The 19,684-nt window shown below is 41.4% G+C and overlaps 1 protein-coding gene across 4 annotated transcripts in view; it reads right to left on the bottom strand.

Moving 5' to 3' along the window:
- The window catches only part of CFAP97 (cilia and flagella associated protein 97), a 40,749-nt gene that overhangs the window by 12,654 nt on the left and 8,411 nt on the right, over nt 1–19,684 (bottom strand). For all 4 annotated transcript variants that reach the window (XM_026456059.2, XM_026456062.2, XM_026456061.2 and 1 more), the window contains exon 2: nt 10,778–11,838. In XM_026456059.2, the coding sequence (XP_026311844.1) occupies nt 10,778–11,822 (1,045 nt within the window). In that variant the 5' untranslated portion in view covers nt 11,823–11,838. The remainder of the gene's footprint in view (nt 1–10,777; nt 11,839–19,684) is intronic.

Raw genomic sequence — 19,684 nt, 5'->3', positions numbered from 1 at the left:
TTGAGACAGAGTTTTTCTCTTGTTGCCCAGGCTGGAGTGCAATGGCGTGATCTTGGCTCACTGCAATCTCTGCCTCCCAGGTTCAAGCGATCCTCCTGCCTCAGCCTCCCTAGTAGCTGGGATTACAAGCATGTGCCACCACGCCCAGCTAATTTTGTATTTTTAGTAGAGACAGGGTTTCTCCATGTTGGTCAGCCTGGTCTCGAACTCCCGACCTCAGGTGATCCGCCTGCCTCATCCTCCCAAAGTGCTGGGATTACAGGGATGAGCCACCGTGCCAGCCGGCACAGTCTTGTTAGTGAAAACAGTTTTGTCCTCAAAGACCCTAAAATCACCAAGCTTGCTCTTTCAAGACTCTGAAGTATTATACTCTTCAGCTACGAGTCTGGTGCCTCTCTGTTGGCTTTTGCTTTTCTTAAATGTTTGGCGATACTTGGCAGTGTGGTGGGGCACTGAGATTTCCTGCAGTTTGTGCTGCCAGGCAGGACGTGCTGACTGCTGATCTCAGCATGGGCATCTCCTTTCTTACACAGCATAGCAGGGTCTGTATCTTCCCCTTAAGGCACTTCAATCCCTCACACATTGGTATCATTTTAGTAAAAAATTTAACCAGTTTCTTTGCTCACCAATGCTTCTTTAATCCCATTTCTTATATTTATTTTCTTCTCAAAATACATCCTGTAGTGATTATTTCATAGTCTATATAGTAGATTTTGAGGCAACGTATTTCTAAAATGTTTTAAATTTTGCTGTTTCAGATTCTTTTTAAAGAGACCTAATTTTACTTATACAAAATAGGAAACATACCTTCGAATCTAGTGTGGTCGACTTCTTCAATGCTCTCCAAATAGGTGAGATTCATGCCATAACTTGATGTCTAAACTTCTGTTTACTACTCCATTTGTTTAATGCCTTCTCTGCCTATTCAGGGATTTACAGCTCAAGATCAAGGATCTAATTCCAACCATTTTTTGACATTTACACAGCAAAGGCAGCTTTGCACGGAGGTGGAAAATTCCCCAACTCGGCCACCCTTGAGCTGAGACGTTGAATATTCAGAAATTCAACTAATCTTTCAAGATCCACTTTGAAGTCCTGTGTCTAATACTGCCAGTCTGCAGTGATCTTCCCTTCTTCCACTATTTCTCACAGAACCCGAAGAACTCTGAAGTTAGAACGGACCCTAGCAACATATATCAACAATCTCCTCCTACAAATAAGAGTGCCTGAAGCTCAGAACAGCTGCTGGCTTGTTTGTGATCATGTCGCTCACACCCAGAAGCCTACATTTTATTCCACTTTCAAAACTGTCTTTACCTTGGTTCGACGCTGTTTTATCATTCCATGCCCTACACTGGTGGATTTAATTTTACATTCTTTCATTAATCTTTGTTTCATAGGTTTAACATTTTATAGTTCAAATTTCTATTTCATAAACAACAAAAGGGCTGGGCGTATTGGCTCACGCCCGTAATCCCAACACTTTGGGAGGCTGAGACGGGTGGATCACCTGAGGTCAGGAGTTCACGACCAGCCTGGCCAATAAGACGAAACTCCATCTCTACTAAAAATACAAAAATTAGCTGGGCGTGGTGGTACATGCCTGTAATCCCAGCAACTCAGGAGGCTGAGGCAGGAGAATCGCTTGAACCCGGGAGGTGGAGGCTGCATTGAGCCTAGATTGCGCCACTGCACTCCAGCCTGGGTGACAGAGTGAGACTGCCTCAAAAAAAAAAAAAAAAAAAAAAAAGTTCTTTTAAACCAATAAACGTTGATGTGGTTGGCTATACAGGTATCCCTCATCGTCTGAACGCTCACCTAATATGGCTGTTAATTTGCAAATTTTTTACTCAGTATTCACTAGCAGTAAACTGGTTTACCGAACCTCTGTACTGAAGTCTGTGAAAATGTTTAAACTGAAAGGATGCAGAGAGTATGCTGCATTCCTGCCTCAGCCATGTTCTGATAGGCTCACGTGTCGTCTTCACCATTATGCTCCCCACACTCAGTGGATTTATGTTCCAGGAAGTAGAAAAGGCAGTGAAGAAATTAGGTAAACCAAAGCAGCCTAGAAAAGCTTATTTAGTAGAAGTTAGAAGTGATAAAGTATATTTAGAGATGAATGCAGAAAAGGCACAAGCCTGGCTCTGCATACATATCCACCTACCGTGACCACAGTTGCAGTTATATGGTGGAAAATGAAGAAAACATAGGAAAAGAATTTTGGATCTGAAATGCTTCGCTGTGTAAATCGAGCATGAATAATTTTGAAAAATGATGGCAATACCTTATGTAATAGACTGACAGTCATAATTAGTCTTTAAAATGCTTTATTATGATAAAGAATCCTTGGTGGATTTTTATATTATGGACTCCAATAACAGATGTACCAACTGGCAAAATGCCATGTTTGTTCCTGTGCTTTAAAAAGCCCTGAGCGCCACCTGCTGGCAAATCTCGTCTATGCACTGCTATGAATAAAGCTTCCCTTCTACATTTTAGCTCAGCATCTGTGTTCAATGTTTTTCAACAGTATTTCAATTTAATTATAATTGAGGAACTGTTCAGAGTTTGGGGTAGGATTATTTTTCTTATTTAAAAGTTAAAAAGATTTAGGTTCTCTATATCCAATTAAGTTTCAGAAATGGGTTAGATAGGAAGAGTGAAGAATGCTTTATTTTCAATAGAACCAAATAGTTTACTGACTGTCTTGATATTCAGACCAAGGTCCCTAGATCTGCAGCACGGGTATCACCAGTAGGAGCTGGTTAGAAATGCCGATTTATCTCTTACCTTAGTTTTACTGAATCCGAATCTGCATTTTAACAGTATCCCTGGCTTAACCGTATGCATACTGAAGTTTGAGAAGCTCTGTTGGACAAAGTTGGCTGCCCAATTACTGTACATCTATTTTCCTCCTACTTCACAGATCCCTGGCTTCCAGGATGAGCCTGCTTGGCCCAGGATAATCCCATTTCCCCTACCAACGACTGGTTCAGGAATGGGAGTGTAACCAGTTCTGGACAAGGAGACCGAAGTGGAAGCTGACCGGGCCACGTTTCTTTAAGAAGTTTTCTCCATTCCAAGAGTCAGAGAAGAGACAGTGTCTCTTCCTCCGGACCCTGTTGTGTCTGAAGGTGAACACTGAAAACAGCTGCAGACAACTCCTAGCAGCCTAAGAATGAAGCCAACACCGGGGCTGGAGGAACAGTGCTGGAAAGTAGGTCCCTGTGACGTTTTGAGCCACTCAGTCAACCCTGAAGCCTATTCTATCTTTGGGCGGCCTGTTAGATGAGAAACATTGTTTCATTCAGAATTCTTTTCTTGTATTCAAAATCCTGGATAATCACTGATGACCCTGAACAAAAAGCCCAGAAATCAGACTATTTTCTATTAGACGGTTTTTTAAAACTTGACAATTCTAAGAGTCGAGTGTTTCCTTCCTGTAAGAAGCTTTTTTTGATTGGCTGAAGCAATACCTTCCTTTTGTATGCTTGTTTTTTTATGCTGTTTGCTAGGGTACAGTGGGGTTTATAATTTGTGGGATCAAATAGTACTTACAACATTTTAAAAAATGGAAGTGTCCCCTTAAAAATAAAAATTATGATTTAGTCAAACAAGCCTATATTTAAAAAATAAAGTCCACTAGACATATTAAACATTTTAATTTATCTTCTAGAACATTTCTCTCTTCAATCCATTTTTTAAACTAATCTTATAAAAACAATATTTTTTAATGCCAAACAATAGGCTGCTACTTTTTTACACATTTCCCATTTGCCCCAAGAAATGAGTGCTGGCAGTGAGCTGCACTTTTTTTTTCCTGAACGGGAAATGGGTTCAACCCACAGAAATCACAGTAAGAATTATGAAGGAAGAGCAATGCAGCAATAGAAGTTTGACGCGCAAGAAAAAAACCAAATATAGCAAGATATATGTTATTACACAATATTAGTGAGCAATCAGCATTATCTCATGAAATTTTATGATTTAATTTCAACCACTATCCAATTTTTGCATTACAAATATAATTTTAAAGAACAACTCTGTCACTTCGAGGAAAACAGTTGACAGTATTTGTTACCAATAATAAAATTTGAGCTTTTTAGCAAAAAATAGTATTTTAGGTAAACTTGTATCTGCCACCATGAGTTTGACAGCTTCTCAAGAGCTTTCTGATGAGGCTGGTAGTGATATGAACAACTATGATTTCTATATAATGTATTCTGAAATTTGCCAAACTTTTTTTTTTTTTTGAGACAGGGTCTTGCTCTGTCTCCTAGGTTGGAATGGAGTAGCATGATCTCAGTTCACTGCAACCTCCAACTCCCTGGCTCAAGTGATCCTCCTATCTCAACCTCCCCCAGTAGCTGGGACTACAGAATCACACACCACCATGCCTAGGTAATTTCTGTATTTTTTGTAGAGACAGGGTTTCACCATGTTGCTCAGGCTGGTCTCAAACTCCTGGGCCCAAGTGATCTGCCTACCTCTGCCTCCCAAAGTGCTGGGATGACAGGCACAGCCACTGTGCCTGGCCTGCCAACATCTGTAAGCTCAGTGAAACAATATTTTCCAAATACCCAATATGTCACATTACAAAACCATGCATAAGTAAAATATACATTAAAACTCAATCAAGAAATACCAGTATGTTAGACCAATGGAACAGAACAGAGTCCTCAGAAATAATACCACACATCTACAGCCATCTGATCTTTGACAAACCTGACAAAAACAAGAAATGGGGAAAGGATTCCCTATTTAATAAATGGTGCTGGGAAAATTGGCTAGCCATAAGTAGAAAGCTGAAACTGGATCCTTTCCTTACTCCTTATATGAAAATTAATTCAAGATGGATTAGAGACTTAAATGTTAGACCTAATATCATAAAAACCCTAGAAGAAAACCTAGATAATACCATTCAGGACATAGGCATGGGCAAGGACTTCATGTCTAAAACACCAAAAGCAACGGCAACAAACGCCAAAATTGACAAATGGGATCTAATTAAACTAAAGAGCTCCTGCACAGCAAAAGAAACTACCATCAGAGTGAACAGGCAACCTACAGAATGGGAGAAAATTTTTGCAATCTACTCATCTGACAAAGGGCTAATATCCTTTGAGAACCTACAAAGAACTCAAAAAAATTTACAAGAAAAAAACAAGGCCGGGCGCGGTGGCTCAAGCCTGTAATCCCAGCACTTTGGGAGGCCGAGACGGGCGGATCACGAGGACAGGAGATCGAGACCATCCTGGCTAACACGGTGAAACCCCGTCTCTACCAAAAAATACAAAAACCTAGCCGGGCGAGGTGGCGGGCGCCTGTAGTCCCAGCTACTCAGGAGGCTGAGGCAGGAGAATGGCGTAAACCCGGGAGGTGGAGCTTGCGGTGAGCTGAGATCCGGCCACTGCACTCCAGCCTGGGCGACAGAGCGAGACTCCGTCTCAAAAAAAAAAACAAAAAAACAAAAAAAAAACACAAACAACCCCATCAAAAAGTGGGCAAAGGATATGACAGACATTTCTCAAAAGAAGACATGCATACAGCCAACAGACACATGAAAAAATGCTCATCATCACTGGCCATCAGAGAAATGCAAATCAAAACCACAATGAGATATCATCTCACACCAGTTAGAATGGCAATCATTAAAAAGTCAGGAAACAACAGGTGCTGGAGAGGATGTGGAGAAATAAGAACACTTTTACACTGTTGGTGGGATTGTAAACTAGTTCAACCATTATGGAAAACAGTATGGCAATTCCTCAAGGATCTAGAACTAGATGTACCATATGACCCAGCCATCCCACTACTGGGTATATATCCAAAGGATTATAAATCATGCTGCTATAAAGATACATGCACACGTATGTTCACTGCAGCACTATTCACAATAGCAAAGACTTGGAATCAACCCAAATGTCCATCAGTGACAGACTGGATTAAGAAAATGTGGCACATATACACATGGAATACTACGCAGCCATATAAAAGGATGAGTTCATGTCCTTTGTGGGGACATGGATGCAGCTGGAAACCATCATTCTTAGCAAACTATTGCAAGAACAGAAAACCAAACACCGCATGTTCTCACTCATAGGTGGGAACTGAACAATGAGATCACTTGGACTCGGGAAGGGGAACATCACACACCGGGGCCTATCACGGGGAGGGGGAGGGGAGAGGGTTTGCATTGGGAGTTATACCTGATGTAAATGACCAGTTCATGGGTGCTGATGAGTTGATGGGTGCAGCACACCAACATGGCACAAGTATACATATTTAACAAACCTGCACATTATGCACATGTACCCTAGAACTTAAAGTATAATAATAATTAAAAAAAAGAGAAATATCAGTATGTTTTAATATAACAGACTCTGAATTCACAATTAAAAGTTAATTGAGATTAATTTCAGATTTCACATTGCAGCTAACATCTAAGAAACTACTACTTGTGGGCTGGGCGAGGTGGCTTACACATGTAATCCCAGCACTCTGAGAGGCCGAGGCAGGCCGATCACCTGAGGTCAGGAGTTCCAGACCAGCCTGACCAACATGGTGAAACCCCATCTCTACTAAAAATACAAAAATTAGCCAGGTGTGGTGGAGGGCAGCTGTAGTCTCAGCTACTTAGGAGGCTGAGGCGGGAGAATCGCTTCAACCTGGGAGGCAGAGGTTGCAGTGAGCCGAGCTTGCACCACGGCACTGCAGCCTGGGTGACAGAGTGAGACTCTGTCTCAAAAAAAAAAAAAAAAAAAAAAAGAAACAGAAAATACAACTTGTGGTATAAAAAAAAATCCACAATTAACGGAAAAGGTTATTAAAATACTCCTTCATTTTTGAACCACATTTTGTATATGCCAGATTTTCTGTATATCCTTCAGCCAACGATATATAGATTATAATAGATTATAAGCAGAAGCTGATTTGAGAATCCAGCTATGTTCTATTAAACCAGACACTAGTGATGAACAAAAATCACTGATTTTTTGGATATACAGCTTTTTCATGACATATGTTACTTACATTATATGGTAACTATATAATGAGTTTATTACTACTATTAAACAAATAAATATTTTTAAAATGTTTAATTTCCAATATGGTAAATATTTATGGATATAAGCTATAGCCTATATAAACAAAAGCTCTTCAGAATCCTCAATAACTTTTATGAATGTAAAAGGGTCCTACGATCAAAATGTTTAAAAGTTGTGTTAGCACACTTGAGGTTGGTGCCAGAAATCCAGAAGAGCAGGAGACAGCTGCAGCCTGCTGTCTATCAACCCAATGAATCATCCACCTAGCGAATCGTATGCTCTAGCTTAATTAATAGACACACAGACTGGGAAGTGGCCATAAGAATTAGAAGAAAAAAGTGAAAATTGTTCCTCCAGATGGCTTGATTAAAAATTAGAGATTTTACCCAGGGGAGAATATTAATCAAACTTCTTAAAGATTATAATGCAGAAGGATGCACAGACTTTTTCTATGTATTTCAGATGGCAAATTTAACAGGAATGGGCAACTGTTACAAAATCAAATTTCCCCGAAACATATGAAATACATTTTCTAACCAGCAGAGCTGTGCAACAGAAGCAGCTTCCTGACAGTCCCTTCAGTCTACAAATACTATTATGTGCCTATATTTGGGAATTCCAACAAGAAATAAGATCCTGCCTTCGTTCACTCCAATGGGACACACAAGCAAACAAACGACACTAATTTCAGGGCCTGGTAAGTATCCCGATGGAGGGAAACAGGCTTCTGCGACACAGAGAGGTGTGTAAAAGCTCCCAAAGATAGATGCCTAGAAAACGGCTCTGTGAGGCAGTGATGTATAAACCGAGAGACTTGAGAAACAGGGAGAAGCAGAGCCCTGTGCAAAGAAAAAGGGCTGCGGCAATGCAAGTGCCCCACCACTGGGAAAAAACCTGGAGTGTCCTTACAACAGTAGCAGCAACAACAAGTGTGACTGGAGCACAGTAATACGACATCAAAAGGCCAGCGATACCCATACAACGTAGAGCCATGGTTCTCATCAATCTTAATAGCATACTAGACCAAATGCATCAGAATCCCTATGGCAGAGCCTGGGCATCAGTATTTGTTTTACGAGTTCTCTAGGTGGTATTTTTTTTTTTTTTTTTTTTTTTTTTTTGAGACTGAGTCTTGCTCTGTCGCCGGGGCTGGAGTGTAGTGGCAGGATCTCAGCTCACTGAAAGCTCCGCCTCCCGGGTTCACGCCATTCTCCTGCCTCAGCCTCCCGAGTAGCTGGGACTACAGGCGCCGCCACCTCGCCCGGCTAGTTTTTTGTATTTTTTAGTAGAGACGGGGTTTCACCGTGTTAGCCAGGATGGTCTCGATCTCCTGACCTCATGATCCGCCCGTCTCGGCCTCCCAAAGTGCTGGGATTACAGGCTTGAGCCACCGCGCCCGGCCTCTAGGTGGTATTGATGCACTGCCTGGGATGAGAGTCTGTTAGCAATAATAAGGAATTCAGATATTATTATCATTTTTTTGAGACGGAGTCTCACTCTGTTGCCAGGCTGGAGTGCAACACAATCTCAGTGAAGTGCAGTGGCACGATCTCTGCTCACTGCGAGCTCCGCCTCCCAGGTTCACGCCATTCTCCTGCCTCAGCCTCCTGAGTAGCTGGGACTACAGGCGCCGCCACCACGCCCGGCTAATTTTTGTATTTTTAGTAGAGATGGGGTTTCACCAGGTTGGCCAGGATGGTTCCGATTTCTTCACCTCGTGATCTGCCTGCCTCAGCCTCCCAAAATGCTGGGATTACAGGCATGAGCACCATGCCCAGCCAATATTATTATTATTTTAATAATAATATACGGGTTTCACTGTGTTGCCTAGGTGGGACTCAAGGGACCCTCTGGCTCTGGCCTCAGCCTTCAAAGTAGCTGGGATTATAGGCATGTGCTGCCATGCCTGGCTTCATACATATATACACACGTATATACACTTTTTTTTTTTTTTGAGATGGGAGTCTCGCTCTGTCATCCAGGCTGGAGTGCAGTGGTGCAATCTTAGCTCACTGCAACCTCCGCCTCCCAGGCTCAAGCAATTCTCATGCCTCAGCCTCCCGAGTACCTGAGAATACAGGCGTGTGCCACCACGCTCGGCTAATTTTTTGTATTATTTGTAGAGACGGGGTTTTGCCATGTTGGCCAGGCTGCTCTCAAACTCCTGACCTCAAGTGATCTGCCCACCTCCACCTCCAAAGGTGCTGGGATTACAGGTGTGAGCCACCGCTCCTGGCCAGGTATTATTTTAATATAAGAGTAAGTCACTGAAGAGTGGAAACTAGTAGGACTGATTTACCTTTTTTTTTTTTAATTTACTTTGTAAAAGATCACTTTAGTTCTTATGGGAGGAATTGAGGGCATGAATAGAAAACTCTTTAATGCTGAAAGTTCTAAGAGGCTGAATAAGCATTTATTAGGAAAGATTTATGGGATGGAGGCTTAGCCACTAGATGGTGATGGCCAACACTAAGAGTGTGATTTTTCAGAGACTCTAAACAATCAATAGGTATAATCAGAGAAAGGGGGAAAAATGCCTACAAAAGTGCCAGATGCAGTGGCATGCACCCGTAATCCCAGCCCTTTGGGAGGCTGAGGTAGGAGGTTTGCTTGAGGCCAGGAGTTCGAGGCAGCCTGTGCAACATAGTGAAACATCATCTCTACAAAAATAAAAAATATTAGCCAGGTGTGGTGGGGCATGACTGTGGTCCTAGGTACTCAGGAAGCTGAGGCAGGAGGATTACTTAAGCCCAGGAGGTCAAGGCTGCAGTGAGCTGTGGTCATGTGACTTCACTCCAGCCTGGACGACAGAGAAAGACCTTGTCTCAAAAACAAAAAACAAAACCTACAAAACAGGGAACATCAAGTGTGAACTGCTCCTAAATACACTTTGTCAATTTGACCATGTTCTACTAACAGGTATTTATGCCCTTACATTGCTACCATATGTAATTTATCTAGCGAGAGACTTTAACATTTCAAAGAAAGAAAGAGAATTCTATTTACAATTTAAAAACTTTATCATCAACTGACCTAAAACCTGCCCAGTATTATTAGTTCTATTAACTAGTCCAAAGATAAACTTTGAAATTGCTTTTATTTGAACTAGAAAATTGTTACTTTCAAATTAAATATAAATAATAATAAACTGATACAGAAACAAAGCAAAAAGACTATTCTAATTCAAAAATACCTTATATCTTATAGCAGCTTAATGTTTTTCATCAATTTGGTAATTATTTTTAAGTAATGCTCTTTAGCCTCTAACTTAAAAGTCTGAAGAGTCCTCTTTAGTTTACTCTGAGTTCTCTCATTTGCCAGCATTCTTGCCACTGTCCCTGATATGAGGATACCACATCAGGTGTTAACCTGAGCGCTGCTGCCTTTCTTACAGAAGAAAGTGAAATATGCCCGTGTCTCTATCGAAAGTGGAAAAACATCTGGCTCCCCTTCTCTCATTTATCTTATCCACCTGTTTTCTTTAGGCATTCTGAGTTTGTAAGGCACTAAAATAAAATGTGTATTATACACATACAAATCACTATACCAAATAATACAAATGATATTTGAAATATTTTTATGGTAAAATACAGCATTTGGTAAAGTTACTAATAATATCAATTATTCCCAACAACAAAAAATATCTACTAGATCAATGCAAATTCATAGCATTTAATAGTTACACTCCATATATAAATACACATACTTTAAGAGGAAAAGAAAATTACCTTTCAAAAGATGATTCAGATCCATTGTGTCATGTAAGACTTTTTGTTTATGTCTGTGGTCTAAACTGGAGTCTAACACTGAAGACGACTTTGAGGAGAGATCAGGCTCATGTTTTTCTTTCCCTTTTTTGGCTGATTTTAAATATTTTGAATTATTTTTCAAATCCTCAACATCTTCATATATTTCTTGGCTCACATTTTCTTGCTTTTCAACTTTCACTTTTTGATCATTTGCTATGCCCAGTTCAAAAGACTGGAGAGGGCTAATGTCTGGAGTTGATAAGGGACTTACGTCGGTCACAGTATCTTCAGACTCCTCGGGGTAGTGGCCACATTTTGGTGTAGTACTTGAAGGCTGTGTTTCTGTCGATTTGATTTCTGATTTATACTTCTGTTTTGGTGACAGGAGGGTTACACCAGATACATGTTTCTTGGATGATGGAGACGAATCAGATAGATTGCTCTCAGACCCTGCATCTAAACAATCTGTGCTTGAACTCGAAGATGAGGAAGATAAAGAGGAGGAGGAAGAGGAGCCAACTTTGCAATACTTTTTCCTTATGCTTTTTTTCACGTTGGCAGATGGTTTGGCGGACTTGGACTTGGCATGGTATTTCTTCCCATCATCACTGCTTTCCTCTCCATCTGTGTAGTAATCATCTTCACCTTCTTTTACAATTTTGGGAATGCTATTTGGAATGGACACGTGTATTTTAAGTCCTGTTGTAACATCACACAATTTTTTTGATCTTGAAGAGGCTGGCAATGAGAAAGAACTTACAGCTTGTGTAACATCGTTCTCAACAGGGTGTTCTGGAGGAAGTTTCAGGTTTCTTTCATTTCCCTTCTCAGTAAGATAATTTTTTGTTGTTTGCATTCCAGTGTTCGAGTTCACATTTTTTGTATCTTTATCTATTCTTTCCTTCGGGTCATCATTTTGCTTGTCAAAAACTGAGTTAGTTTCACATTTCTTTCCTTCTTCAAAGTCACTGTCAAAGAAAGAATGGTCGACTTCACCTTCTAATATATCTCCAAACTGATCCATGATGGCAAAAATATATCTGCAAAAAAAAACGTAAACATCAGACTAAAGAGTGATTTCCAAATACTTTCCATTTGTATACAATAATTATTTTCCCAAACTGACAAGTGTGGTTAATATATAAAAAGAAACATTATAAAAACAGCAACAGGCCGGGCGCGGTGGCTCAAGCCTGTAATCCCAGCACTTTGGGAGGCCGAGACGGGCGGATCACGAGGTCAGGAGATCGAGACCATCCTGGCTAACACTGTGAAACCCCGTCTCTACTAAAAAATACAAAAAACTAGCCGGGCGAGATGGCAGGCGCCCGTAGTCCCAGCTACTCGGGAGGCTGAGGCAGGAGAATGGTGTGAACCCGGGAGGCGGAGCTTGCAGTCAGCTGAGATCCGGCCACTGCACTCCACCCCAGGCGACAGAGCGAGACTCCGTCTCAAAAAAAAACAACAACAACAACAACGAAAAGTAACTCAGTGAAGTGATGATGGGGTTGTATGAGTAACAAGTTCTACCAATTATTTGAAAAATAAAAAAGTCCCATAATTAAGTTCACAAGAAAACAACAGATCATCAAGGCAGGCATGTCACAAACATGGATACCTAAGCGAACCTTAAGGATAATCTGCCTTCTATAAATTAAGTACAATGAAACAAAGAAAAAGGCTGGGCGCGGTGGCTCACGCCTGTAATCCCAACACTTTGGGAGGCCAAGGTGGGCGGATCACCAGGCCAAGAGATCGAGACCATCCTGGCCAATGTGGTGAAACTCCGTTTCTACTAAAAATACAAAAATTAGCTGGGCGTGATGGTGCATGCCTGTAGTCCCAGCTACTCAGGAGGCTGAGGCAGAATTGCTTGAAGCCAGGAGGTGGAAGTTGCAGTAAGCAGAGATCACACCACTGCACTCCAGCCTGGTGACAGAGCGAGACTCTGTCTCAACAACAACAAACAAAAACAAAAACCCAAAAAATATACAAATTAAATACAATTAGAGTTTAGAATAAGAAAGGATAGAGTTAAAAAAAACTCATAGGTCACCTCCCTTGAGAATAAAAGTCAAAAAAAGAAAGGAAAAGAAGAAAAATCTCATAGGACCAGCTAAACCAGTCCAAACAGGATTCTAGTGGAAGCTGTGCAGTGAGGACTGCCTAACATATTTCAGGACTTGCTGCCTCTGTCCCCTCTCTGCTCCTTTACCGCAGTTCGGGAGGAAGCAGCAGAGACGAGGAGATGATTCTTATCAAGGTTCCCCATCCCTTCTTGAAGAGGAACAAAAGTTTTTTTTTTTTTTTTTTTGGAATCATGTCTTTGTGGGATATTTTATTTATTTATTTATTTATTTATTTATTATTATACTTTAAGTTCTAGGGTACATATGCATAACGTGCAGGTTTGTTACATATGTATACCTGTGCCATGTTGGTGTGCTGCACCCATCAACTCGTCAGCACCCATCAATTCATCATTTATATCAGGTATAACTCCCCAATGCAATCCCTCCCCCCTCCCCCCTCCCCATGATAGGCCCCAGTGTGTGATGTTCCCCTTCCCGAGTCCAAGTGAGCTCATTGTTCAGTTCCCACCTATGAGTGAGAACATGCGGTGTTTGGTTTTCTCTTCTTGTGATAGTTTGCTAAGAATGATGGTTTCCAGCTGCATCCATGTCCCTACAAAGGACGCAAACTCATCCTTTTTTATGGCTGCATAGTATTCCATGGTGTATATGTGCCACATTTTCTTAATCCAGTCTGTCACTGATGGACATTTGGGTTGATTCCAAGTCTTTGGTATTGTGAATAGTGCCGCAATAAACATACGTGTGCATGTGTCTTTGTAGTAGCATAATTTATAATCCTTTGGGTATATACCCAGTAGTGGGATGGCTGGGTCATATGGTACATCTAGTTCTAGATCCTTGAGGAATTGCCATACTGTTTTCCATAATGGTTGAACTAGTTTACAATCCCACCAACAGTGTAAAAGTGTGAGGAACAAAAGTTCTAAGTCACACATACAGGCTGCACAGGTATGTCAAACCTCTGAATGTGTAATCACAAACTGTGCCAAAACCACATGTAGAAAATGAAAGGGGAAGAGTATGTATGTCTCACTGTGTTAAAGGGGGTCTGATATAAGAGATGTTTCACAGCAGACAGCCAATGGCTGTCTAAAATGGAAAAATCAAGGCATATTATTCAGACACATGGAATTAAGTATTACAAAAACTGGATTAAAATGTTCAAAGTAGTTCCCTTTATTATGGGGCAGGGACCACTTGAATTTTGTGTGTTTTTTTCCTTAGTGACCACTGTTTTTGTTATAGACCTTAAATTACTAGTTGACCTGTAAATTTATATATTACTACAATAAAAACATTGATTTAAAATATTTTAATATTCCATACAGTTAAATGAGAAACATCATTATAAGGTCATAGTCTTTAAAAAATGTTTTTTTACCTGTTATTACAGTGGTCAAAGCAGTTGTGTCACATTATCTATTACTGATAACCTTAAGATCAGAATTGACCTTCTAATACTATTCTCCACTAAAAAAACCCCAGGACTCCTTGGCAGGCAGGGGACTGCATTTCTGGAGGCAAAGAGCCTGGATCAGCTTATTGTTGCCAGAAAGCACAATATTCATAAATATGCCTGGGGTGGCAGGAATCAAACAGAGCATCAGTTTAAAGGGGCTTCCACTGTCCACGTTGGACAATTCAGCACTGAAAAAGAAAAAAGGCAAGTATACATAAAAATGAAAAAATAATTTCCATGAGAAGCCATGAGTATACACTGATATTCAAAAGTAACAATAAAATAATTTCCAATAATAAAACAGCAAAGGGCTGGGCGCAGTGGCTCATGCCTGTAATCCCCAGCACTCTGGGAGGCAAAGGCAGGTGGATCACGAGGTCAGAAGTTCAAGACCACTCTGGCCAACATAGTGAAACCCCATCTCTACTAAAAATACAAAAAATTAGCCAGGTATGGCAGTGTGCACCTGTAATCCCAGCTACTTGGGAGACTGAGGCAGGAGAATGGCGTGAATCCAGGAGGTGGAAGTTGCAGTGAGCCAAGATCACACCATTGTACCACTCCAGCCTGGGCGACAGTGCTTGCACTGTCTTTAAGACTCTGTCTTAAAAATATAATTAATTCTATTTTACATCAAATCAGGGAATAAACGATTATGTAATCTGTACCCTAAACCAGCCACAACACTCTGCAGCCTTTAATTGCTTAAGTGACTGTGCAACCTTAAAAAAATCTTTTTTAAAGTACAGATATAATTTGAGTCAAACTTGTATTATTAATACTATTGTGATAAATTAACATGACAGGTTAAGGTATGTGTGGTAATACATTTTATCATGGGTTAATTCTGCTTGTGTTTAGTGTTTCGAAGAGTTGAAAACATTCTGATGTATTAGATTCATAAAAATGTAACTGTCATCTACATTTAAGCACAGAAGGGAATCTAATTGATTAGATCAGTAAGTTTAGACTTAGTTGGTTTTATAAACAATATCTAAGTGTTTAGGAAGAGTTCCTTTGTTAGGTTTGTAAGTGTGCCTAGCCAGTGGTTTGAGGTACTTAAAAAAAAAAAATCTAAACAATAAAAATTTGTGATGTTAATCAAGTTAGCAAATGGTATACAACGTTTAGGAAAATTTAATAGATTTTATCAGCCAAGTGAAGATTAAGGAAAATACAAGTGAGTTTTAAAATTCTAATGCGTAAGAAAATCTTAAAATTTAAGATTATAAATGTATACCTAATAAACATTAAAATACAAATTTTACTATTTTCCATAGCATCGATTAATGCCTTCTCATTTTAAAATTCAAACTGACAGAGGGAAGTCTCTATCCCAAATCCTTAAAAGACAGATACTTGATAAAGTTTATTTTTATGTTTTATCTTTTGAGACAGGGTCTTGCTTTGTCACCCAGGCTAGAGTGCAGTGACAGGATTCTAGCTCACTGCAGTCTCCAACTCCTGGGCTCAAGTGATCCTCCCACCTCAGTCTCCCTAGTAGCTGGAACTATGGGCATGCACCACCACACCCGGGTTTTTCTTATTTTCTTTCTCCCTTTTTTTTTTTTTTTTTTTTTTTTTTTTTGAGACAGAGTCTCTCTCTGTCACCCAGGTTGGAGTGCAGTAGTGGGATCTTGGCTCACTGCAGCCTCCACCACCCGGGTTTCAGTGACTCTCCCGGCTCAGCCTCCCAGGTAGCTGGGATTACAGGCATGCACCACCACGCCCAGCTAATTTTTGTATTTTTAGCAGAGAAGGGGTTTTGCCATATTAGCCAGGCTAGTCTCAAACTCTGAACTCAGGTGATCTGCCCACCTCAGCCTCTCAAAGTGCTGGGATTACAGGCGTGAGCCATCGTGCCCAGCTTCTTCTTTATTTTCTAGAGACAGAGTCTCCCTACGTTGCCCAGGCTGGTCTGGAACTCTGGGCTCAAGTGAGCCCCCCATCTCAGCCTCCCAAAGTACTGGGATTACAGTCGTGAGCCACTGTGTTCGGCCTCCTAATAAAAGTTTTTTTGTTTGTTTGTTTTTGGTTTTTTGAGAGTCTCACTCTGTCACCCAGGCTGGGGTGCACTGGCATGATCTCGGCTCACTGTGAACTCTGCCTCAAGCAATTCTCCTGCCTCAGCCTCCTGAGTAGCTGGGATTACAGGCATGAGCTACCACATCCGGCTAATTCTGTATTTTAAGTAGAGATGGGGTTTCATCATGTTGGCTAGGCTAGTCTCAAACTCCTGACCTCAGATGATCTGCCCGCCTCAGTATCCCAAAATGGTGGGATTACAGGTGTGAGCCATTGCGCCCGGCTATCTCAAGTAATTTATACAAACTGAAACTTGTCTCTTTCAAAAAGGAATCTGGCACTTTTAGAGTCATAAAAAAAACTAAAAACTTCTGAATCAGTAACATCACTTCCGGAAGTTTATCCTAAAGATACTATACTAAAAAGAAAATGATGCCCCGCAGTGGTTCACAACTGTTAATCCCAGCACTTCGGGAGGCCAAGGCGGGCAGATCGCCTGAGGTCAGGGGTTTGAGACCAGCCTGGCCAACATGGTGAAACCCCATCTCTACTAAAACTACAAAAAATCAGCCAGGTGTGGTGGCATGCGCCTGTAATCCCAGCTACTCAGAAGGCTGAGGCAGGTGAATCGCTTGAACCCGGGAGGCAGAGTTTGCAGTGAGCCGAGATTGTGCCACGGCACTCCAGCCTGGGTGACAGAAAGAGACTCTCTCTCTCAAAAAACCAAAACCAAACCAAAACAAAACTTTATTAGGAGGCCAACCATAGCGGCTCACGTCTGTAATCCCAGCACTTTGGGAAGCTGAGGTGGGAGGATCACTTGAGCCCAGAGTTCAAGATCAGCCTGGGCAACAAAGGGAGACTCTATCTTTAGAAGTCGGGAGTGGTGGCTCATGCCTGTAATCCCAGCACTTTGAAAAGCCAAGGTGGGCAGATCACCTGAGTTCAGGAGTTCGAGATCAGCCTGGCCAACATGGTGAAATCCCGTCTCTATTAAAAATACAAAAATTAGCTGGGCGTGGTGGCACGTGCCTGTAATCCTAGCTACCCAGGAGGCTGAGGCAGGAGAACTGCTGAAACCCGGGAGACAGAGGCTGCAGTGAGCTGAGATCGCACCACTGCACTCCAGCCTGGGCAACAGAGAGAGACTCCATCTCATAAATAAATAGACAAATAAAGGGAATTCTAGCATTACTTGTAACACTGAAAAGCTTCTATAGATAAATATTACGACTCTGTTAACATAATCACTTAGATCAGGAGTCAGCAAAGTACCTGTCCATAAGCCAGATCTTGTCTGCCGTCTGATTTTGTGAATAAAATTTTACTGGAACACAGCCCCACTCGCAGGCCCAGGTATTGTCTCTCCCAGCTTTCACACTACGACTGCAGAGCTGAGTAGCTGTGACTGAGACCCTATGGCCCACAGAGACTAAAATACTTACCCTCTGATCCCTTACTGAAAAGTTTGTAGGCCGGGCGCGGTGGCTCACGCCTGTAATCCCAACACTTTGGGAGGCCGAGGCGGGTGGATCACCTGAGGTCGGGAGTTCAAGACCAGCCTGGCCCACATGGCGAAACTCCTTCTTTACTAAAAATACAAAAATTAGCCAGGTGTGGTGGTGCATGCCTGTAATCCCAGCTACTAGGGAGGCTGAGGCAGGAGGATCACTTGAACATGGGAGGCAGAGGTTGCAGGGAGCTGAGATCACGCCATTGCACTCCAGCCTGGGTGACAAGAGCAAGACTCCATCTCAAAAAGAAGAAAAGTTTGTAGATCCCTGGTTGATTTTACTTATATTTTTTAAAGAAACAGGTCCTCACTCCATCGCCCAGGCTGGAGTGCAGCGACAGGATTCTAGCTCACTGCAGTCTCCAACTCTGGGCTCACGTGATCCTCCCACCTCAGCCTCCAGAGTAGCCGGGACTACAGGCGCACACCACTGTGCCCAGCTTGTAGACCTTTGATTTAGATGATGTATGAACATGAAAAATACAGAATACAAAACTTTTCTATACTGAATAATATAATTTACAGTTAAAGCAAAACTAGAGGGGAGGAGGCCATAAATTAAGAATTGACCTGTTAAAAGAAAAATGACACACAATCCCATTATAGTGCCATTACTGTTACCATAATAGTGTTTGTGTCATAAATTAGGCACATAAGTGATGTGTGGGAGTCTGCTCAGAGGTTGAAACGAATGAATGGAGTCAGACACACCCAGACTCAAAATACGATTCTGCTACTTCCCAGTTGTGTGATCCTGGGCATGTACACAGGATGTTCACCACAGCACAGCATCTACTACTGTTTGCAATAGCAATGCAAGAGAAACAACTTCACTGTCCATTAAGAGGAAAATGAATAAATAAAATGTTGTGTAAGCACATATCTGCCAAAAAGGATACACTGAGATCTACAAAAATAACATTGAATAAAAAAGCAGAATTTAAAAAGCCAATGAGGCTGGCACCATGGCTCACGCCTGTAATCTCAGCACTTAGGGAGGCCAAGGTGGGAGGATTGCTTGAGCCCAGAGCCCAGGAGTTCCAGACCACATAATGAGCCCTTGTTGCTACAAAAAAATTAAAAAATAAAAATTAGCTGGGCATAGTGGTGTGCCTGTAGTCCCAGCTACTGAGGAGGCTGAGGTGGGAGGATCACTTGTGCCCAGGAGGCTGATAATGCAACGAGTCATGATTAACCACTGCACTCCAGTCTGGGCTACAGGGCAAGACCCTGTCTCAAAATAAATAAATAAGCAGGCAAGCAATGATACAATTACATAAAACTTAAAACATATACAAAACAATGCTATATTCTTCATGAGCAGAAACATACAGGCCAAATTATAGAACACGGACTCGAAAGACATACATTAAACATGAGTATAACCCACGAGGGGAGGGGAGAGGAGTAGTGTGGTCAGGGGAAGGAGAAATATAGAAAAACTTGGATAGAGGCCTGCGATCATGGGTCACCACAAACATAAAGACTGTGCCTGATCAGAATCTAACTGTGCCCACTCGAATGTAAAAAAAAAAGTAAAATAGCCACTGAATGGTGAATCGGTCCTATAACACTGTCATAAAACTCCCAAAAATGTCACCTTTTTTTGTAAGATAATTCACCTTTGAAAACAAAATGTCAAGGAGTGGAATGACAAGAACTGTGGATACCCCACAGTGTAATGGTGAGCATGCGGGACTCTAAAAAGAACTGAGGTTTTATTGTTTTTTCCTTTCTTACTTTGTTGTGTGGTTAAGAATATCTTTGCAATTAAAATTTTTAAATTAAGTTTC

The sequence above is a fragment of the Piliocolobus tephrosceles genome, chromosome 3 (assembly GCF_002776525.5).
Source record: "Piliocolobus tephrosceles isolate RC106 chromosome 3, ASM277652v3, whole genome shotgun sequence".
NCBI classification, from domain to species: Eukaryota; Metazoa; Chordata; class Mammalia; order Primates; family Cercopithecidae; genus Piliocolobus; species Piliocolobus tephrosceles.
Note: the sequence above shows the minus strand (reverse complement) of the source record. Positions and strands in the feature narration are given on the sequence as shown.